This window comes from Narcine bancroftii, chromosome 11, assembly GCF_036971445.1.
Source record: "Narcine bancroftii isolate sNarBan1 chromosome 11, sNarBan1.hap1, whole genome shotgun sequence".
Taxonomy (NCBI): Eukaryota; Metazoa; Chordata; class Chondrichthyes; order Torpediniformes; family Narcinidae; genus Narcine; species Narcine bancroftii.
In genome coordinates this window covers 94,322,800-94,346,663 of record NC_091479.1, presented here as the reverse complement: position 1 = coordinate 94,346,663, position 23,864 = coordinate 94,322,800, and the positions used below count along the sequence as shown (strand labels likewise).

The window sequence follows — 23,864 nt, the reverse complement described above, 5'->3', positions numbered from 1 at the left end:
TTCTATCAAATCCCCTCTCAACCTTCTACGCTCCAAAGAATAAAGACCCAATCTGTCCAATCTCTCCCCATACTCCAGATGCTTAAACCCAGGCAACATTCTGGTAAACCTTCTCTGCACTCTCTCCACTCTGTTTATATCCTTCCTATAATTAGGCGACCAGAACTGCACACAGAACTCCAAATTAGGCCGCACCAACGTCTTATACAATCTCAACATCACCTCCCAACTCCTATATTCCATGCAATGATTGATAAAGGCCAGCATACTAAAAGCCTTCTTCACCACCCGATTCACGTGAGTTTCTACCTTCAGGGAACGATGTACCGTCACTCCTAAATCTTTCTGCTCTTCTGTATTCCTCAATGCTCTCCCATTTACCACATATGTCCTATTCTGATTCTTCTTACCAAAATGAAGCACCTCACACTTATCAGCATTAAATTACATCTGCCATTTTTCAGCCCACTTTTCTAAACAGCCCAAATCCCTCTGCAATCCTTGAAAACCTTCTTCATTATCCACTATTCCACCTATCTTAGTATCGTCTGCATATTTACTAATCCAATTCACCACCCCATCATCTAGATCATTAATGTATATAACGAACAACAATGGGCCCAATACAGATCCTTGAGGCACACCACTGGTCACCGGCCTCCAACCTGACAGACAATTATCCACTACCACTCTCTGGCCTCTCCCTTTCAGCCAATGTTCAATCCATTTGACTATCTCAAAATTTATACCTAAAGACTGCACCTTCCTAACTAACCTTCCATGTGGTACCTTATCGAAGGCCTTACTGAAGTCCATATAGACAACATCCACTGCGCTACCCTCATCCACATTCCTAGTCACCTCTTCAAAAAATTCAATCAGATTGGTCAAACATGACCTTCCTCCCACAAATCCATGTTGAGTGCTCCTGATCAGACCCTGTCTATCCAGATGTTTATAAGTACTATCTCTAAGAATTTTCTCCATTAATTTACCTACCACAGACGTCAAACTTACAGGCCGATAGTTGCCAGGCTTCCTCCTTAAACCCTTTTTAAATAACGGAACCACATGCGCAATGCGCCAATCCTCCGGCACTATCCCCATATCTAATGACATTTGAAAAATTACCGCCAGAGCCTCTGCTATTTCCTCCTTCACTTCTCTCAATGTCCTGGGGAAGATCCCGTCTGGTCCCGGAGACTTATCCACCTTTATATTCTTCAAAAGCCTTAAAACTACACCTTTTGTAATCTCTATATTCCCATATTTACCCAATTTGCTTTTTTTATCCCACATCTCCCAATATCCTTCTCCTTAGTGAATACCGAAGAAAAGAAACTGTTCAATATCTCCCCCATTTCTCTAGGTTCCACACACAGTTTTCCACTCTGATTTTCTAAGGGACCAATTTTGTCTCTAGCTTTCCTCTTACCATTAACATATTTGTAGAACTCTTTTGGATTAGTTTTCACCCTGCTTGCCATAGTTTTCTCGTACCTTCTTTTAGCTTTCCTAATTCCTCTCTTAAGATTCCTCTTACATTCAATGTATCTTTCAAACATCTCCTTAACTCCATGCTTCTTATTTCCTTTGTTAGTTTGTCCTTCTAAATTGCAACACCTTACACTTGTCTACATTAAATCCCACCTGCCATTTTTCCCCAGCTGATCCAAATCCTTCTGCAAGCTTTGAAAGCCTCCCTTACTGTCCACAATTCCTCCAATCTTTGTGTAAATAACAGAGATGATTTTAACATTTGAGGCATTGAAATAGGCAATATCTGATCAAATATTCCCAATCGTACATCACACCAGATTTCAACTGTTGCCTGCTTAACTGATCAGTATTATCATACAAATCAACATTTTCTTACAGTGTCAGACTTTTGTAAATGCTACTGGTAATTTATAAATACGTACCAGGAGTAACATGCACCTGCTTTCTTTAATGGCTCCACAGCACCCAAGAAATCCAAGAACCATAATGATTGCCCCAACGGCAATCAGAATATTGACTGCAATGTAAAACTCCTCGATATTCACGTCACCAACTTGCTGTGAAAAAGATGAGATATGAAATTATAAAATAACGTGAAAAACAGATTGCACATTTGCCAATAAAGGCAATATTTGCAAATTTAATAATAAAATATGTTCCAACAACAGTTACACAACTGAAGCATGTATTGATTTACTGTGCCTCATGTAATATCGAATGGAGGACTTGAAACCTCAATATCAGAATTCCAATTTCTCTCTGGATTCAGGAGATATTTTCCAGTCTTTGGAGCTGCACTTTCAGCAGGTTACTTCGATCAATGTGTTGCAAAATTTCATTGATTCATAACTTACCACGTCCTCCACCTTGAAATAAAATATTATTCCATGAAAGATATCTCATTAGTGGGTCACGTGAGGCAAGTATTTCACTGACAAGTTCCATAGCACGAACCCAAGAAAAGATTGCACTCCAGAAACAGCTTGCCAGGTGGATGTATCATAAAGACCCAACTGCAGAGATCCTGGGCTTTAATCTCCCTTAGAGATGATGGTTAGTTGTGTCCATGCTTTTCTTAGGTCATGGAACAGTAAAGCACAGGGACAGGTCTCTCAGCCAACGGGTCTATGCCAAACACGATGTCCAAATCATCTGTTGCTTCCACCTGAAAGATATCCCTCCATCCCCTTCATATTCATGTGTCCATCTATCTGGCAGACCCAGTTCCAAGCACCTTCCATTCTCTGTGTAAAATATTTGTCCCACCCATCTCCTTTAAACTTCCTCCCTTTCGCTTTAACTGAAGGTCCTCAAGTGTGTGACACTTTTGATCTGGGGAAAAGATTCTGACTGTCCACTCTATCAATGTTTCTCTTGATTTTATGCGCTGCAGAGAAAACAACCCAGGTTTGTACATTCTCCCCCCCGCACATAACACACACTTTACAAACCAGACAACAACTTCTGTACCTTTTCCAAAGCCTCCTCATCCTTCCAGTAATGGGACAACCAGAATCACAGAGTATTCCAAGTGCAGCTTAACCCAAGTTTTATATAGCTGCTACATGACCTTCTCACTTTTATACTCAATGTCCTGTCCAATAAAGCCAAGCAAACCATATACCGTGCTGATCACCCCATCCATTTATGTGGCTATTTTCAAGGAGCTGTGGACCTGGACCTCCATCAATGCTTTCAAGTGCTCTACCATTAATTGTATACATTTTCCTTAAATTTGACCTCCCAACACCTCACACTTGTCCAGATCAAATCCAATCTGACATTTTTCTGCCCATATTTCTAATGATCCTTATCCTGTTGGATTCATTGCTCTACACTGTCCACAACTCCACCAATCTTTGCATCATCTGCAAACCTACTAACCCTCCCACCTACTTTATGTTCCATAATTTTATGTATCTCACAAATAAGAAGAGAACCCAACACCAATCCATGCAGAACATGACTAGCCTCCAGCTGAGGTCATAGCTCTCCTCTACTGCCCTATGTCTTCTATGAGTCAGCCAATTTTGTATTTGAACTATCAGTTCACATGCATCTGCACCTTCTGAATCAGCCTCCCTGGAGGGACCTTGTCAAACCTTACAAAAGTCCATGGAAACAACATCCACTGCCCTGCACTCATCAACCATCATTTTCACCTCAAAAATCTCAATCAAACTGATAAGCCATGGCCTGCCCTGCGTAAAGCCATGGCCTGCCCTGCGTAAAGCCATGGCCTGCCCTGCGTAAAGCCATGGCCTGCCCTGCGTAAAGCCATGGCCTGCCCTGCGTAAAGCCATGGCCTGCCCTGCGTAAAGCCATGGCCTGCCCTGCGTAAAGCCATGGCCTGCCCTGCGTAAAGCCATGGCCTGCCCTGCGTAAAGCCATGGCCTGCCCTGCGTAAAGCCATGGCCTGCCCTGCGTAAAGCCATGGCCTGCCCTGCGTAAAGCCATGGCCTGCCCTGCGTAAAGCCATGGCCTGCCCTGCGTAAAGCCATGGCCTGCCCTGCGTAAAGCCATGGCCTGCCCTGCGTAAAGCCATGGCCTGCCCTGCGTAAAGCCATGGCCTGCCCTGCGTAAAGCCATGGCCTGCCCTGCGTAAAGCCATGGCCTGCCCTGCGTAAAGCCATGGCCTGCCCTGCGTAAAGCCATGGCCTGCCCTGCGTAAAGCCATGGCCTGCCCTGCGTAAAGCCATGGCCTGCCCTGCGTAAAGCCATGGCCTGCCCTGCGTAAAGCCATGGCCTGCCCTGCGTAAAGCCATGGCCTGCCCTGCGTAAAGCCATGGCCTGCCCTGCGTAAAGCCATGGCCTGCCCTGCGTAAAGCCATGGCCTGCCCTGCGTAAAGCCATGGCCTGCCCTGCGTAAAGCCATGGCCTGCCCTGCGTAAAGCCATGGCCTGCCCTGCGTAAAGCCATGGCCTGCCCTGCGTAAAGCCATGGCCTGCCCTGCGTAAAGCCATGGCCTGCCCTGCGTAAAGCCATGGCCTGCCCTGCGTAAAGCCATGGCCTGCCCTGCGTAAAGCCATGGCCTGCCCTGCGTAAAGCCATGGCCTGCCCTGCGTAAAGCCATGGCCTGCCCTGCGTAAAGCCATGGCCTGCCCTGCGTAAAGCCATGGCCTGCCCTGCGTAAAGCCATGGCCTGCCCTGCGTAAAGCCATGGCCTGCCCTGCGTAAAGCCATGGCCTGCCCTGCGTAAAGCCATGGCCTGCCCTGCGTAAAGCCATGGCCTGCCCTGCGTAAAGCCATGGCCTGCCCTGCGTAAAGCCATGGCCTGCCCTGCGTAAAGCCATGGCCTGCCCTGCGTAAAGCCATGGCCTGCCCTGCGTAAAGCCATGGCCTGCCCTGCGTAAAGCCATGGCCTGCCCTGCGTAAAGCCATGGCCTGCCCTGCGTAAAGCCATGGCCTGCCCTGCGTAAAGCCATGGCCTGCCCTGCGTAAAGCCATGGCCTGCCCTGCGTAAAGCCATGGCCTGCCCTGCGTAAAGCCATGCTGATTGTCCCTAATCTGATCATGACTTTCCAAATATGCACAAATCAATTGCACAAGTATCCTTTCCATTAGCTTCCCTACCAGTCATGGTGCCCAATGATCTGGAGTCTGCTGCTACCCTCAGATTGGATACTTCTGTAGAGGAATAACCCAAGTAGTATACTTGCTACTGAGAGGTCAGTCCACAGGGGAACTCTGCATTTTCTACCTTCACCCTTATTCTTCCTAACGGTCACCCAAATATCTGCAGGGGTATAGCAGGGTGGGCAACATTTAAAAAAAAACTTACACTTCACCTCAAGTATTCCCGATGCCACAAGTTCTCTGTGAATAGTACTGGATTGCTTAAGGTGGTATGTGAGCGGAAAGAAAAAGGTTTGAAAACCAGTTTCAATTTTACCTAACTGACTCGTTATGTGCACGGTTTCATAACTCCAAGGGAAAAAGGCCAATGACAATTTTTCTGAACCAAAATATTTCAGTAACAATTGGGGCTAGAGCAGTGATTCTCAACCTTCTCATTCACATACCACCTTAAGCAATCCCTTATCAATCACAGCACTTATGGCATAGGGATTACTTAAGGAGGAATGTGAGTTTTAAAAAAGGTTGCCCACCCCTGGTCTATACCTGGGGTGTGACCACATCACAGTAGCTGCTATCTATGGCCTCCTCTGCCTCTCAGAGGATCCTGCGTTCATCCAACTCCAGCTCCACAAAGGAAGCTGGATGCACTTCCCACAGACGTAGGTGCCAGAAGCCCTACATCCCACAAGAGGAGCAAACCTCAACTTTGACTGACATCCCCACTGAACTGAGAGGCACCAAGTCTGAAAGATCTTGCGGGTCTTTACCCAACCCTCTGCTCAGCCCCATCCCACCCCCTTGTCGTAGGCCTCACGAGCCAAAGCTTCAGTGCCGAACTCAATGACAGCCCTTAACCCTCAATCACTGCCACTTCCACAGTGGTCACTCTGCCACATGCACTCTCCTTTCGTTGGCTGACGACATTGAGGTGCCTGCTCTGAAACTGTCCTGAAGGTGGAGAGGTCAGAAAATGTGAAGTGCAAGTGTAACCACAGCTCACAGACCATGGAATGGGTCAAGCCTGCCCACTTTTGCAGGGGGGTTGTTGGGGGGGGGGGGGGTGGAAGAGAGAGGAGAGAGGAGAGAATTCCTAAATTAGCTGGCCCATTTATATACAGATAAATCTGTAATCTGGAATTCAAGCAACAAAAAAAAAGACAAATAAATAAATTGATTAATCAATCAATAAAGAAATAAATAGAATGAATAATACATAGAAATGTAAATAAATGTTTAAAATGTTCTCTGAAGTAACACAACCTATGGTGAAGATGGAACCAAATATTCATCCAGCGGAGAGCCTTGGTCGTGCTTTGCTCATAGCAGCTGTTTGAATAAAATAGTGTTTGCATAAAATGGTGTCGCCCAGGACGACGAGCTGGTTGATGCTGTTCGCTGGCGCTCAAAGTGTCTCTTTGTCTCTGCTTTGTAAGAGTTACTTTATTAGTATATTATTAGGTACTAAAATAAGGTAAGAAAGTGAAAATTTACCTGTAAACTGGGGGTGGGGGTGGTAATTATATGGTGGCACGGTTAGTGTAGCGGTTAGTGCAATGTTGTTACAGTGCCAGCGACTGGGGTTCAAATTTAAATATTGCTGATTTAATGCTGCTAAATAACTTTATATTTTGCACTTTTTTTGTCTTTTAAACTGTATTAGGCTTTGTAAGAGTGAGTCAGTCGTAAGTAACTGGAAAACTTGCTTTTCCAATCTATCCATCCACGTAGGTGCAGGATACCAGGAATTTTACTGACCTAACCTATTGTGCAACAGGAATAACAAGCTATCTCACATGTCTCGACGCTGTATGAACAACATTATGTAGAATGCAAAACAGCCCTTAAATTAATGCATTCATTTAATGAAATATAAATAATTATAACTTTATAAAAACAAGGTCAGTTCCTTTAAATCTGTGACAATTCAATTTGGCAAGAATAGTTCTTAAGCCCCTTATTCATGGTTACTTTTTTGTAAAAGGAAAAACAAATACACAAGCTATTTGCAACTGGGTCAGAAATTTTTGCATTCATGAATTCAGTACAGGACGTTGGGACCGAGGTATTGCATTTCATAAAAAGATTAAATTAAGATCTTGAGGTTTCAGATGAATATAAACATTGCTAAATACTCCAAAGAGATGGGATATTCAAACCAGGACCCAGCCGATATTTTCTCTCCCCTAAAACAAGAGTGAAACAGATCAGGTATTCATTTGAGAAAACTGTTTAACACCAAATGACTGCATGTTTCAGTTTAGAACAACGCCATCTCTTCAGAAAGAACAAGGTATTAGCTGTGAAATACTTTCGAACCCTTCAGTTTATCAAAACAGCCTTAAGAAGACTTCAAGCGAGAGTTTATTCAGGGTAAACTTTCAGCAAACCGTAAAAGTAGTTACCTTCACAGCATCCTTGCTCACCCGAACCCATATTGCCACTCCAAGTATAACCGAGCCACATAGCTGAAAAACAGAGATCGAACACCTTTAAAATACTTGTTTGAATAGCCCAGGGGCAGCCAAACTGCAGCTTGCAAGTCACATGCAGCTCTTTGACATCTACTGTATGACTCACGGAAATATGTTGGCTGAAACGTGAATTGTACGAGTCGGTGCTCACAATGGTGGTTTCAATGGGCATGGCTTGTGATTGAAAATATTTGGCGTGCATACTGTAAGGTAAAACATCATGAGATGGGAATGTGTAAGGAGTTACCCTGTACAGGGCTGTAACAAGATGTGAATGCATCCTTGTACTTACAGGATAAGAGAGACATTGATGGATTGAGAGGCAGGAAGCTAGCAGGGAAAGGATAGCAACAGTTTTAGTCATTGGACAAGTAATGATATGATGATGTTCTAAGCACGTATCCAAGGGTATAAAAAAATCACCATTTTGCTGATAACGGCAGAATGCATTCTCCGACTAACATGGTTAGTTGCAAGTGTTACAATCCGGTAATAAAGAACAAAGAACCCTGATTTCGACTCAGTCTGGTGTTTGTCTCACTCATTCATGAACAAAGCAGACCTAACAATACTGAGCAGTAGGTGTACTTTTTGATTATTGAAACTAATACAAATTAGCAGTTTAAAAATTACATACATGAGTAAATATTATGTACATTTCTTAACATTTATATAAAAGCTTTGCAACAAAATGTGCATGCAAGAGTAAAAATGTGTATGTAATATTTTTTCATGTTTGTGTCTCTCAAACATATGAAGTTTATCGTATCTGGCTCTTACATTAATAGCTAAAGAAAATGTTGAAGTTAGACCAGTTTAATTTGGTGGTGTTCAATGTGAGGCCCACTGACTCTCTCCTGCTAATCCCATCTTGATAGGACAGTCTCATTTAGGGGCCCCCACATGCTGTTGCCTGAAAAAGTTCCTGAAGCCAGTTGGTGACTGGCCAGGCCCTGTAAAGCACATGGAGTTTATGCTTTAAAAAAACACCATTCAAGTTCAAATACATGCTGACAGCAAACTAAGCCAGGCCCCCAGGCACAAAAGCTGTCAAAAGATTTGGAATAGTCTACAAACCTCAAACACATTTACACCCACACTGGACTGTAAACCAAGAGTGTCAGGGTGCATTATTCATATCTGTGTCCAGCGGAAATCTGCATGAGTATTGTTTATAATTAGATGATAATTATCCCATTTAACACAATTTAATTCTTTGAACTTGCTAGGAAAGAGAACCACTTCTCTTAGGTGCTTAAATTCAACTCCAAGAGTTCCAATGGTTTTTTTTTATTATTTTACTAATTTTCCTAATAATTCTGAAAACATAGTAAATGTTGCTGGGAGTGAAACACAAGAGTTTGCGGACACTAAGTAGTAAATTTTACTGGAGTCCACCTGGCCCACATTTTAAATTTAGACAGGCCATTCTGACCCAGGAGTCAGTATTGACCAATTACACCCAACTGATTGACAACCCATGTATATTTTGGAAGGGTAGGAAGAAACCGAGCGCCCAGAGGAAACCAGAGAACGTACAAACTCCTTACAGACAGTGCCAGATTCTACTAGTCGCTGGTGCTGTTACAGTGTTGTGCTATCCACTACGCTAACTCTTTGAAGATGGTTTTGATTGACTCTCAAAACCAATTTCACAAAACATTCCCCAAATCAACAACCACAAGTCAAATGCTCCACTAAATGTAATCAATGGGCCTTCATTGTGATTGAGCTCTGCTCTCAAGATAAATTTTCAAATTCATGTCACCTCAAAGTATTTGTTTTGTTACGGAGTCCAGAGGACCCCAAAAACCAGAAGCAATAGATATGCACCATAACACAGGGTTACTTAAACAAAAGTAGTTTTTAATTATATTTGAACAAGAAAACAGAATTAAACTTTAACTTATTACTTAACCTACCTAACCTTCTTAATCCACCCTCTAATACTAAGCGCAGGCTTAAAAAAGTTCTTTAGATCACAGTCCAATCTCACTGGTTGCAGGCAATTCTTGTTCTGTGCATAAATGTTAACATTAACAAAGTTCACCAGTCTTTGGTGCTTAACAGGCAAATGGTTACCATTCAGGAGGGTTCTTGTTGGTTTTCAGAGAGAGATTCCTTTTGTTCCAGGACATCCACATGATTCCTTTTTCATCAGTCTTGCTGACAAAACTTGCCCCCTTCAGGGTTCTCCAGATTATCCTCTTTCTTTCAGGCATCTTTCAGACAGTCAGCCTTCTCCTTTGACCAGACAGTCTTCCAAAAGTTTGCCAGCTTTGTCCTTCTGGAATTGATTTCTGTCTCCTCTCTCTGTTTCACACCCTCCCTCTCTGAGAGCAAAATTGCTCTGTCTCCCAGCAAAAATCTCATGCTTTCCCAGGCAAGCTGTATGCTGCAACTTTGCACTGAGCACCACAAATCTACACCTTTCTCTTCATGCAGAAGGAGATCTGGATCACTATCAGCTTCTCCTAAACCAACCCATCCAAGACCAGGGATCCTGATTCAGTTTTCCACTGCTAAATAACGTGGATTGAACCAGGCAGCTAGTGGGTATTTAACAGGTGACCTGGCAGTGTGAATGCTCCCAACCAGGGCTGGGGGGGGTGGGAAATCAACCAAACTCTGCTTGTAATCAGAGCATGGCCAAGTTGACTCCATTGCAGTGTGAATGACCAACCCGCTCAACTGGGTATCATTTGTGACATTAGTGTGATAGTACAGACCTATCACCAATGTATATAGTTACAGTATCTGGAGTGTAATGACTGTGCTTACAGCGATTGGCTGAGAGCTTAGCCACGCCTACTGTCTGGGCCTTAAAGGGTTGTGTCCCTAGCCAGATCGGATCATTCTGGACTGGTCGGCCACCTGTGAAGAGCTCCTGTCTTTTGCTAATAAAAGCCTTGGTTTGGATCAACAAGTCTTTGGTTCTTTCGACGTGCTCTACAATTTTATTAAAGGGTTGCTCCTAGCCAGACCAGGTCATTCTGGACTGGTCGACCTACATGTGCTGACTGTAAGGAGTTTGTATGCCATCCACATGTCTGTGTAGGTTTTCTCCAGGGGCTCTTGTTCCTTCCACCCTTGAAAAATGTACTGGAGGTATAGGTTAAATGAGGGTATATTGGGGATAAATTGGTTGGCACAACTCATGGGCCAAAACGGCCTGTTACCGTGCTGTATGCCTAAATAAAATTACCTCATCTACTGCTTTTGTGCAAAGAACACCTTGATGAGACCACCTCTCATCTTCCTGTGCTGCAAGGAATAAAGCCCAAACCTGCTCAACCTCTCCCTATAGCTCAGGCCACCCCCACCCCCAAGGTCCTGGTGACATCCTCGTAAATCGTCTCTGCACCCTCTCGGCTTGACAACATCTTTCCTGCAGCACAATGACCCAAGTGAAAATCAGGATGAATAGTTTCATGAAGTCAGGCAGCCATATTTTCAAGATAAGGGGGAACAATTACAATGTTCAAAGGACATTTATGCAGGCACTTGGTTAAGAAAATTTAGAGGCATATATAGGCCCTCCTCAGGCTAATAAGTTTTGTGCAGATAGTCATTTTGGAGAGTTAATCCAAAGGGCCAGTTTCCATGTTGTACAATGCTATGAATCAAAGAGGTGGACACTATTTGAGATCCTGGAGGACTATCCAATGGGAATCAAATTAGATTCATAAGAACAGTCAGTAAACAAGAGCAAATTTTTTGTAATATCATAGTGTAGATTTAAATGAACGGAGAAATTAGTGGATATGAGATCAGCTTAGAGATGGGACGGTTGACATAACCATTAGCGCAACACCTTTCCAGCACCAGCAATTGGGACCAGGGCTCAAATCCCACGCTCCCTGCATCTGCATGGGTTTTCCCCGGGGGCCCCGGTTTCCTCCCACGGTCACCTACTGGGGGCTATAGGTCAATCAGGTGTAATTATGCAGCATGGGCTCTTAAATCGTGTTATATGGCGAGCTCTCCACTGGCCACCGTGACAGAGGTGCACCAAAGAAAAGGTACAAGGACTGCCTAAAGAAATCTCTTGGTGCCTGCCACATTGACCACCGCCAGTGGGCTGATATCGCCTCAAACCATGCATCTTGGCGCCTCACAGTTTGGCGGGCAGCAACCTCCTTTGAAGAAGACCGCAGAGCCCACCTCACTGACAAAAGGCAAAGGAGGAAAAACCCAACACCCAACCCCAACCAACCAATTTTCCCCTGCAACCGTGTCTGCCTGTCCCGCATCGGACTTGTCAGCCACAAATGAGCCTGCAGCTGACGTGGACATTTACCCCCTCCATAAATCTTCGTCCGCGAAGCCAAGCCAAAGAAGAAGGCTCTTAAACTGAAATGGCAGGTTAACCTGCTGCATGACTAAATTTAAATTTGAAACAACTGGAGCAATCAAGTCAGAGTTAAGAATGCTACACTTGATGCAGTTATTAAATAACCATGCCTGCAAAAAGCACTCAGGTCATGTTAATTCATTGGTGCAGCATTCCAAGTGCTTTTTAATAATTGCAAGGCTTCCACATCAACTCCGTAACAGATCATTTGCAACACAATCAAACTGGAGGGTGTAGCCACAACTGTACTAAAACCTTCATAGCTTCGCATCCAATTGACCAACTCTACCTTCAGTTCTGTCTGATAAGCATGTTTCATCTGACCTGTCTGCAAGCTAATTATGGGAGCTAACACTACAGATAATGGAGTTACCGATTCAAATATAGTACATATGACAAATTCTACTGAATCGTTATGGAGATCTTGGGGACATTTTAAAAAAGCTGATACATTTTTGAATAAATGAGAACTGCCACAGAAGCAAGGTCTGCTGCATCACCCACATTGCAAGTGGAATAAAACAAAAGTCTGAGGACACTTTGATTGAGTAAAAAAAAACACAATACTGGAGAAACTCAGCAGATCAAACAGTGTCCTTTATATTGTAAAGATAAAGATGCAGAACCAAATATTTGGGTTTGAACCCTTCATGAAGGTATGAGCAAAATATAGACAGGGACTTGAATAAAATGGTGGGGGGAGGGGGCAGGAAGTGTCAGGGGAGGAGCTGAAGCCCACAGCAAGAGGTAGATAGGTGGGGGGGGGGAAAGAGGGTACACCCGCAAACAAAGTGAGGGGGACTGGCTCCGTGAATGGAGGTAAGGGGTGGAGAGCTGCAGGAAAGGAGGCAGAAGGACGGGGAAGAGGTGAAACAGGCTAGCGGAAACCAGAGAAGGCAATGTTAATGCCATCCAGTTGGAGAGGGCCCAGATATAGTATTAGATGTTGCTACTCCAATTTACAGGTGGCCTTGTATTGGCAGTGAAGTAGGCCATGGACTGTCGTGGTGCAGGAAAGGGGCACAGAATTGAACTGGATGGCCACTGGAAGATCCTTATTTTTGCATTACAGGTGGGGCAGGTTTGTGGAGCGGAGTAGTCCCTTCCTCCTCTTTACTTCCATTTGTTCTTGTTTTAATTCTAAGTTCAAGTATGGCCCAAATCACCATTGGTTGGTTGGGATGCTGTCTCAATGCATTGATCAACGTTAGCAATCTAAGAATACTATCAGACGCACATCTATTCTTAATAAAACTTGTTTGATCTGTATGTACCAACTGAGGCAAATATTTAGCAAGTCTATTTGCCAATACTTTAGCCACTATTTTATAATCCACATTTAATAAATAAGTTGGTCAGTACGAAGCTACATTCAATGGATCTCTATCTTTCTTTGGAATCAATGTAATTATCTCACTTGAACAAGATTCCGGTAATGTGATTTTCAGTTATTTGTTGCAACACGTCCATATATAGAAGATAAATCTTCATTAAACACTTTATAAAATTCTACCGAGAATCTGTCATCGCCTGGCGACTTTCCATTTGGCATCTCTTGTATAGCTTCTTTAATCTCAAAATCTGTAAACGGAGCTTTCAATTCCTTTACCTCTTCCTCCCCCAAAACCGGTAAATTTAACATAGATAAGGATTCAATAGAAACATCATCCTGATTTCCCTCAGTAGTATATGTTTTGGGTCCCCTTGAGGGGGCTGGCTGAGGGGGGGGGGGGGGGGAGAGGGGGGTTTGACTATATTATATAAAAAACCTTTTTTTGTTCTTGCTATTGATTTTATGTTGCTTTTAAAAGTTTTAAATAAAGTTTTTTTTTAAGTATGGCCCAAATTTTTATTTTAGGCTGAAAACTTAATTATTAAAAAACGTAAATTTAAAATGTAGGAAAACTGATATAGCAGAGAGAAAAACGTGATGGTTTAACATCAGAAGTGAATATCTATTTAACGCTGACATTATGCCACTGGGATCGTCGTTTACTGAGGTTCCAAATTCACTTTCAAGTACAATCAGAAGCATCGGGATGAGTAAAATGGTTCCCATGCAGCTTCTCTCCTTGGGCATGCACCCTTCTTGACTGCCACTGTCAAATCCAGGACAGAGCACGTCACGGGCGCAAAAGACATTTGTGGACCATTTCCAACAATTATTTTTAAGGGGGAAAGAAATGCTGAAAGGAATGAGATGAGAGGGTGCCTAAATACATCCAATTGTTGGAAAGCTATCATGTTCAGAATCCAGGTGGGGGGGGGTCGTCTGGGCCTGATGCCCCACTCACCCACGAAAAGTGCATGCATAATACATCGCCTCTCCTTTCTCAGCGTAGTGATTTCTGCAGGGCAACTGTCTGGCTTGCCAGGCAGGAGGCCTCTGCAAATGGCCTCTCCTACATTACTGCGTCTGTGGCAACACTTTTTTGTTGGTGTCCCCCATTTTCACTGAGTTTGCTACATTATGGCGTGACTGAGAATCCAGTGATATAACTGGATGGGTAGGCTGGGCTTGTTAGCCTTGGTTGGCAGCCAGCCTAATAGAAGGCCAACTCTGATTTCAAACCTGGGCAGATGGGGCTCATCAAGTCATCCATCTAGGAAAAGGAATCTCTGCCGTAACACCCATGACCTAAAGGCCTGGTTGTCACTGTCCTAGCAGGCTGGGTCGTGGCAGATAAACCCCGGGTATAAGGGGTGGGGCCAGCACAGCACACAATGCACTCCACCTAAAAAATCTATTGTGCAGGCTCGAAGGACGTGCCCTCGTCTACGATCCTTCCTAAATATTCATTGAAGTCAAGCCATGACAGTACAGTATAAAAGTCCAAAAAATATAAATCAGGATGCCAAAAATGGAGACCACCCATGAATCCAGATTTCTGGAAAACTCTCAAACCCTTTAAATTTAAAGGGCTTTTGTCTGCGTGTGTAAGCACCATAGATGCACAGCAACAACAAGCGACTGCCTGGAAGTTGTGGAAATGTAAAAAAAATGTAATACAAATTTAAATTTAGACATACGGCATGATAACAGGTCATTTCAGCCCATGAGTCCGTGACGTCAAATTTACACCTAATTAACCTACACCCCCAGTACGTTTGAAATGGTGGGGGGTAACTGGAACCCCAGGGAAAACCAATGAAGACACAGGGAAACTGTACAAACTCCTTACAAACAGCGCCGGATTTGAACTCTTATCCCGATCACAGGTGCTGAAAAGGCGCTGTGCAAACCGCCACGCCAACCATACTGCCCCTTTGCATTTTATATGAAAAATGTTTAGTTAAAAACCTATCAGGATTTACCTGTTCATCTCTTTATTCACTTTAATTTTGAATTTTAAAAGCGCATCCGAAGAATCGGCGAAAATCCAGACAGACCCAATCCCCGAGCAGTCTGGATTTTGGGACTTTTACTGTAGCCAGTTCAGTTCAAAGGCCTCATTAAGTGATGTTGGTCTAGCAAAACAGTGTACAAAAGCTGCATGTACAAACAATCTATCAAAAAAAACCCAATTCTCACATAGCCTTGTCGAAGGAATACAACACAGTAACAGGTAATTTCAGCCCACGAATCCATGCCGCCCAATTTATATCCAATTAACCTACATCCCCACTACGTTTATTAAGATATGTAAACTTTCAGAAAAGTTTGCAGCGAATCCCTCCACTGAGATCTGTCACAATCCCTTCTTTAACTTTTCCAGGAAACTCCTTTTTTTCGATGTTGTGCATAGTTTGAGCTTTCACGATGATTCAAGTACATAGCACAGACGCATTCACTGCGACCTTTGTTACATTTTAAAATGGAGACCACAAAATTCAGTCATATTTTCAGAAAAAATGTGACAAGATTTTCAGAAGAATGAGAGCTGAGGACATCTTATAGAAACATAAAAAGGAAATTGTGAAATATGAAAGATATAGGCAGGAGATGCTTCCGATGGTGGGTGGGTGCAACTCGAACCAGGGACATAGCCTAAAGATTTGAGGGAACATAGTGCTGACCTATATATTCCTACCAAAAAATAAACTAAGTCCTTCCTACCTCATAATCCTCTATTTTTATTTCATTCATGTGCCTGTCCAAGCGGCTCTTAAATTGTTCCAGCCTTCACCACCATCCCCGGCATCTTCAACCATCTGTGCAAAAACAAACTCACCCACAATGTCTCCCTTAAACATTACTCCCTTCACTTTGTACAAACATCCTCTGATGTTTGCTACTCCCGCTGTGGAAAAAAAAGAATCTATTAAGTCACCTCTCACCCTTCTTCACTCCAATCAGGTCCTAACCTTAGTTTCCAATCCAGGCAACATCCCGGTCAATCTCCTCTGGACCCTCTCCACAGCTTCCACATCATTCCTATGAAGAGATGACCAGAACTGAGCACAAGAGAGTTTTCAAACTTTTTCTTTCCACTTACATACCACTTTAAGCAATCCTTAGAGATTACTATGTGAGTGGAAAGAAAAAGTTTAAAACCCATCCCCAATTGACTTGTTTGCTGCACAGTTTCTTAACTCGGAAAGGAAATGGGCCAATGACCAATTTTTCTCTTGCAAAATATTTCAGTAGCAATTGGGTTCAGAAGAGTGGTTCTCAACCTTTTACTTCCCTACGCCTTGGCTACTCTGTGATTAGTCAGGGATGGCTTAAAGTGGTATGTAAGTGAACAGAAAAATAGTATGAAAACCACTTGGAGAAGATTGAGGGCTCTCTCCCACCCACCCCAGGGCGAATAGGGACTCAACAAGAAAGCAAAGTACAGTTGCCTGTTTCAATATATTTGGAGGCACAGTTGGGTGGATTTTTTTTTTTGCACAGGAGAAGATTTAAAGTTTTAAACAAGAAAGTTTGGAGATTGTAGTTCAATGCACAAAAGTACTGGAGAAATCTAGCAGGTCAGGCAGAGTCGAGAGGAAGCTAGCGTTAGTGCTACAGACACCTTTGCTTTCTCTGGGGGACTGCGTTGACCTGCTGAGTTTCTCCAGCACTTTTCGGGCAACAACACGAATGCACACGTTTGCTCGCTGTGAGCAGCGGCGGCCCTACCCAGTCCTTCGGATCCCCTCGGCAGGCAGACTGCGCTTGTCCCAAAGCTGAGGAGGGCGAGCCCCTGAAATTAGCAACTGGGCTCCGCAACGCGAGCGAAGCAAAACATCCGGACCTCCCCCACCCACCAGGTCCCGTCCCCGTCCCGGTCCCGGTCCCGTCCCCGTCCCGGTCCCGGTCCCGTCCCCGTCCCGGTCCCGGTCCCGTCCCCGTCCCGGTCCTGTCCCGGGTCCCCGTCCCGTCCGAAATTGGCAGCGGCAAAACGTTTCGATTCCCGAGCATCAGCAAAGTTCACAGCTCACCCAAAATATGAAATTAAAGAAGAACATAGAATACTTGATGCACGCGTTAACACCAGCCATCGTCCCCGGTCTCCGGCTCGCACCGCTCTCTCCAACTTCGGGACTCTTTCTGCCGGCTGCCGGCTGCCCAACCCACACCCGCTGCCACTCCCTGCCGAGCCGCCACTGCGCTCCTCGCCCCCTTGCAGAGGCTTGTGTCGGATTTGCGCATTTGAGTTTGAGTTTCTCTCCCGCCTCCCGCCTCCCGGCCCCCTGCCTCACTGCCTCCCGCCGTTTAGTAACAATAGGCAAAGACTTCGAGTTTTAAATGCCTGCAGTCTGTCGACTACGACGAGATTGGCACTCGTCAAGTTTGCACCAGCCCAACCGGTTCTCCGGTGCAAAACACCCACACAAAAGAACTCACAGGTGCCAATAAATAAATCTTGGCGTCGTAAATATGAGAGTCTTGGATGGTCTTGCAGCGTTCTCACTGCCCATGTGTGTGTAATGTCTATATAAGTTCTTCAGATCACCATCCAATTTCGCTGGTTGTAGACAATTCTTGTCCTGTGCACAGAAGTTAGCATTAATAAAATGCTTCAACAGACAAATGGCTACCACTCAGGAGAGTTCTTGCTGGTCTTCAGAGAGAGATTCCTTTTGTTCGGGGACATCCGCAACAGATTCCTCCTTCTTTCAGGTCAACTTTCTGACCGCCAGTCTTCTCCTTTTGACCAGGCAGTCTTCCCAAAGTTTGCCAGCTTTGTCCTTCTGGAACTGATTTCTGTCTCCTCACTCTCCTTTCACACCCTCCCTCTCTGAGAGCAAGACTGTTCTGTCTGCCTGCAAAAATCACATGCTCTCCCAGGCAAGCTGTATGCTGCAACTTTGTTGCTCTTTTTGGGAAAAAGCACTCTGCAAAAGTCCTGCAAATATTCTTTGTTTTAAAATGTTTGTGTGCAACCTGCTCTAATAATCCTTCCCAACACCTCTAAATACTCTGTCACATTACGCCGAGTGGTGGGCGTCTGGAATGCATAGCTAGGGATGGTGGTGGAGGCTGGTACAATAGGGACATTTAAAAGACTCTTAGATGGGCAAAAAAATAGAAGGTTATGGGTGTGAGGTAGGGAAGGTTTAGTTTGTTGAGTAGGTTTCTGCAGATCCACATAACATTGTGGATACATTACAGGCCCTTCTTAACTACCCTATCAACCTGCCAGATCTATGGATTTAGATTCCAAGGTCCTTTGTTCTTCCACACTGTTAAGAATCCTGCCATTAACCGTGTACTCTGCCTTCACATTTAACCTTCCAAAATGCATCAATTCATGTTTATCCTGTCTGAACTCCATCTGTCACCTTTCCGTCCAATTCTGCAACATTATCCTGTTGTCACCTGTGACAACCTTCTACACTATCCTCAACACTTCCAACGTTCGTGTCATCTGCAAACTTATTGACCTATCCCTCTACTTCTTCCATGTTCTATGAATATGTGACCATTCAAAGTGGGCCATCTATTGCCCAAGTTTTTATTAATCCATTTATTTTTCTTGTTCTGTTAAGTATTCTCAAACAAATGTGATTGATCCAAAGTCAACTAATAGTATTGCATTCATGAAGTACAGAGTTGTCATTATCGTTTACTTTCAATTGGAGAAGCAAAGGCTTATTTCGGATTGTTATCACCACTTTGTGCAGGGCAAGTCTTGTTTTATGAAGATGATGTAATTGACCTTTTTTGGGGAAAATCATAGTGGAGATTTAAATGATTTTAGAAATTCTTAGATGAGAAGAGGGCCAAGAAAGTACTGAAGAGGTCAAGTCTGGATTGAAATTCTCCGTTTGATCCATGAAATAACCAGATCACATTAATGCATCATTCCACATCAGCTCCATAACATCATTTTCAACACGATCAAATTGGAGGATGCAGTCTTAGCAGTAGTAAACCCTTCACACCTTCATATCAAGCTTTATGAGATCAAGAAGATGATTGGTGAGGGTAGTGCAGTGGATGTTGTCTTCAAGGACTTTAGAGAGCATTTGACAAGGTCCCTCGTGAATGATCCAGAAGATGGGATCTGTTATGACTTTGTAGATTCAATTCAAAATTGGGTTGGCCATAGAAGACAGTCGATAGTGGTGCAGGAAGGTTTCTCTGACTGGAGGTTCGTGACCATTGGTGTTTATCAAGGGTCAGGGCCGGGACTTTTATTGTGCTATAAATAAACGGTTTGGATTAAAATATATTTGGACTGATTACTAAGTCTGCAAACCACAATAATTGTGGATAATGAAGAAGGATCAAAGGATACAGCAAGATAAGGGATCAGTTAGAAATAAGAGATCTAATGTAAGGGATAGGCGTGCAGGAACTGGCAGGATTATAGGGAACATTGAGATATGGAGGGATCTCCAATGCCAAGTGGCAACGCATGTTAATAGAGTAAAACATGAAAGTCTGCAGACACTGTGATTGTAAGAAATGCTGGAGGCGCCATAGCAGGTAAAACTATATATCTCATGTTTTGGGCCTAAGCACTTCCTCAAGGTGTGAGCAAAACCCTCTCCACCATTGAGAGCATCCACAGGGAACACTGCTGTTGGAGAGGCAGCAGCAATCATCAAGGATCCACATCACCACATCAAGCTCTGTTCTCGCTGCTACCATCAGGAAAGAGGTAGAGGTGCCACAAGATTCGAACCAGCAGGTTCAGGAACAGCTGCTCCCCCTCCACCATCAGACTTGTCAACAACAAACTCAATCAGAGACTGATTTAAGGAGCCTTACCTTTGAACTTTATTGCTTTTCTTTCTCTCTCTGTATTGCACAATCCATTTGTTTATTTCCTTTTTTGTTTACATGTGTACATTTTGCAATGCCAATAAGTGGTCAGTTTTGCCTCGCCCTCTCAAGAAAAAGACTATCAGATCGGATATGTTCTCTGACAATAAACCTGAAATCCGAATCACATTCTCTCTTCATCCTATAACTCCCGCTGCCTTGCAGCCGACAATCTGCATGTCTTTGGGTTGTGGATGGAAGCCAGTGGATCCAGAGTATTCCATCAAACTACTGTACACAGGAAGAATGTGCAGAAAGCATTTGGAAGGTGGGAGTCAGGTTTGAACCCCTACCTCTGGAGCTATGAGGCAACAACTCAGTCATGGGCAAGAATAGGTCAGTTAGCCACCAAGCCTGCTCTGCCATTTAATAAAATGGTGCAGATCTAACTGTAATCTGAACACTCCAATCACGTGGACCCACAATAACCTTTCATCCAACTTGGTATTCTGCTGTGGAAAATTCAAAGACTTCTTCAACCACCTTCTGAGATAAAATCTCCAATCGAAAATATTTCACATCTTTGTCCAAAATGGGCAACATTTTCTTCAACAGTAACTCTTGCTCCAGATTTACCCACTCAGGGCAATATTCCCCTATTCACCCTTTCAAGATTAATCAGGATCATATACTTTTCAATCAAGCATCCTCTCACTCTTCTAAATTCCACTGGCTGCAAGCCTAACAAGTTCAACCTTTTCTCTTTAGAACACACACCCATTCCACATAAATCCTCTAAAACTGTTTCCAGTGCTTTAAAGACACCAATATTTCTTTCAAATTTACTTTTGGGTTTGGCGTAGAATTTAGTAACTATCGTTTATTCCTGAAGTATTGCTCATACGTTGCTGAGTTCCAGGATTTTGACTCAAAGAAGGACAATTTAGGATAGTGGGAAGCTTGCGAATCCATAGGTGAGGGTGTTTACATGCATCTTTTGCCATTGTCCTTAGGGCCACAATGCATGTGGTTGGGATTCGTTGTAGGGATAACCAGAGTGATTAAATGCCTTGCATTTTGTATGCACTGCAGCCACTGGAAGAGGGAAATGAATATTTTTGGGACATAATGGGGTACCACCCAGGCAGGCTGTTGGGAATTCGAGGCGAGGAACTCACAGAGGATGCTGCTGTGGTTGGGAGATTCACACCAGGCTGCGGACAGCTGGAGACTGGCTGAAGGGGTGCCAGGTGATGGAACCAAGACGTGAGAGGGTGTCAGGTCAGAGGTGTGCATCTGGAGCTTGGGTTACTGATGGATTGGACTAAAGGCTGATGGGCTGCGAAGGTTGCAGAAGCGCTGAAAGTGAAGGCCTGGACATTCAGTGACTCTGGGAGGATTCTCTTTTGCTTCTCCTTCTCTGGCTGTATGGGGCTCTGGGCAATTTCTGCTGTTAGCAACTAAAGGATATTTCATGTAACATCACATTTTCAGTTTTATTACATGGCAATAAATTAATCTTGAATCTTGAATTAAGTAGGCCACTTTGTCTTGGATATTTATAAGCTCTGGAGAGTTGTTGGCTCAGTATAGGTAAGTGAAGAGTATTCCATCAAACTACTGTACACAGTTATCAGATGCATCCTATGCCATAGGTGCTCTGTGGTCAGTGAGGGATTAGTTAAAGTGGTATGCAAGTGGGGAAAAAAAAGATTGAGAACCACTAAGCAAATGATGTTCTGTTCGATCTCCTATTCACTTGCCATCCTGCAAACCAGCCTTTTGCAAACTGCACTTAAGGACATCAGATCCTCCATATCTCAACCTCTCAATAATTCCTTTCTTAATTTGCCTTATGACAGACAATTTCCCTTTTATCCCCCCACATTATAAACCATTTGCCAGATCGTTACTATTCATTTGACAGAGTTAGCCCGTTTGTAGCATCCTTATCTCCTTTTCTAAACACACCCCTACTTATGATTAGGTCATCAGTAAAATAAGCAAAATTACAAACAATACACTCAACAAATTTTATTTTTAGAAATGGTAAATGTTTAAGTCCCCAGTATTGATCCCTGTGGCACACCAACCATTAGAATTTGCAGATAAAGATGAACTTGTGTAGTTTCCTATTAAGCAGCCACTCTTCTCCTCAAGCCAGTATGTTATCTCCAATGTCCATTCATTTTCCATTATGACATTTAAAGTATCATCTTATGAAATACCTCTGAAAATCCATGTCTAATAAAATCACTGGTTCCTCTGTAGCCACAACTCTTATTTCCTCTTCACAGAATTCTAATAAATTGGTTAAACCTAATTTTCTTTTCCCAAAACCTTGCGGGCTTTGCCTGATAACCATGAAATTTTCAGCTATTTTGTTTAGGAAAAGCTTCTAACATCATTCCAATAAATAGTTAAGCTAATTAGCCTTGTTTCCTGCTTATTGTGTGCATCCCTTTTTGAATGAAGGAGGTATCTTTCCTATTTTCCAAATTTAAGGAACTTTGCAAAATTTAAACTGATATATTAACTTTGCATGAGCTTAAGATCCTGTTTAATGAGCACCCAAAACTTGCACAGTGCAACTTCCCCAGTGATTGAAATGTTCCCGTGTTCCTCTTCTCTACATTGGAGAGGCTGGGCACAGACTGGGAGATCGATTTGTTGAACACTTCGGCTCTGTCTGCCGCAATAGCACAGATCTCCCAGTGCCCACCCATTTCAATTTCCCATTCCATTCCCTTGCTAACATGTCTGTCCATGGTCTCATGCACTGCCAGGCTGAGACCACCGACAAATTGGAGGAACAGCACCTCATCTTCCGCCTAGGTACCCTCCAACCAAATGGCATTAACATTGACTTCTCTGGCATTCATTAACACCCCCCCTTTACTTCTTCCTATGTCGCCTCCCCCCAGCTCTCTCTCTCTCTCTCTTCTTTCCCTTTTCCCTGTCTCCTTTCAAACAGACATAATCGATTCTCACCGCTTCCCCTTATATCCAATTAACACCTTTTGTTGCCCTGGACTCCTCCCCCAGTGCGGACTCTCTTCTGAGATTTCCTGGGGGGGTTTTTTCCTCATTCTGCATATTCTTTGCTTATTCCTTGAAGAAGGGCTCAGCAATATATCTTTGTCTCCTATGGACACTGAAAGACCAGCTGAGTTCCTGCAGCATTTCGGCATGTTTTTAACTAAGTTCCTCTCTTCCTTCCAACTCCCAATTTACAGCTGTTTCCGAAATATAATTTACATCCTGTGTTATGAAAGCTTAGTTCAGCTACTCTTGTTTTCCATTATTAATTCCTCATTCCCTCTTTCTATAGGAACAGGCCCTTTGACCATCCATTCACGCCAACGGTCAACCACCCACTTGCAATGTCCTGTATTAATGTCATTAGCCCTCTATTCACTCACCTACACATTAGGGGCAATTCGCACAGCCAATTAACCCTCCAAACCACACATCATTGGGACGAGGGAGGAAACCAGAGCACTGTGAGCAAATTCCACGCTGTCACAGGGAGAACATGCAAAGTCCACACATACAACACCAGAGATTAAACTCTGTAGTTGTAAGATAATGGCTCCACTCGCTGTGCTACTGTACCACCCATTTTGTTAACTCTTTCCTTTAAAAAAAATATCTATAGAAGCTCATATAATCTGTTTTCACATTCCTGGCTGGTTCAAACCTACCTCAGCAATCTGAGATTTCTACAGCTTCATTAAGAAGCAAATTTAGTTCAGCACAACCCAACACAATAATTTCCTTCCTCATCATTCTTTTTGTCGTTCTTTGCTGTTTTGTTTAT

At 43.6% G+C, this 23,864-nt stretch overlaps 1 protein-coding gene across 2 annotated transcripts in view; it reads right to left on the bottom strand.

The window, feature by feature from the left end:
* LOC138746153 (tetraspanin-8-like) overlaps positions 1-17,496 on the bottom strand; it is a 29,256-nt gene extending 11,760 nt beyond the window's left edge. The window contains exons 1-3 of one of the 2 annotated variants that reach the window (XM_069904068.1): positions 17,272-17,496; positions 7,482-7,544; positions 1,923-2,057 (exon numbers count right to left, since the gene is read on the bottom strand). In XM_069904068.1, coding sequence (XP_069760169.1) covers positions 1,923-2,057; positions 7,482-7,544; positions 17,272-17,331 — 258 coding nt within the window. In that variant the 5' untranslated portion in view covers positions 17,332-17,496. Of the gene's footprint in view, positions 1-1,922; positions 2,058-7,481; positions 7,545-15,961; positions 16,007-17,271 lie in introns of those variants that run through there. The other variant, XM_069904069.1, reaches the window with a different exon arrangement.
* Between the last annotated feature and the right edge of the window lie 6,368 nt (positions 17,497-23,864).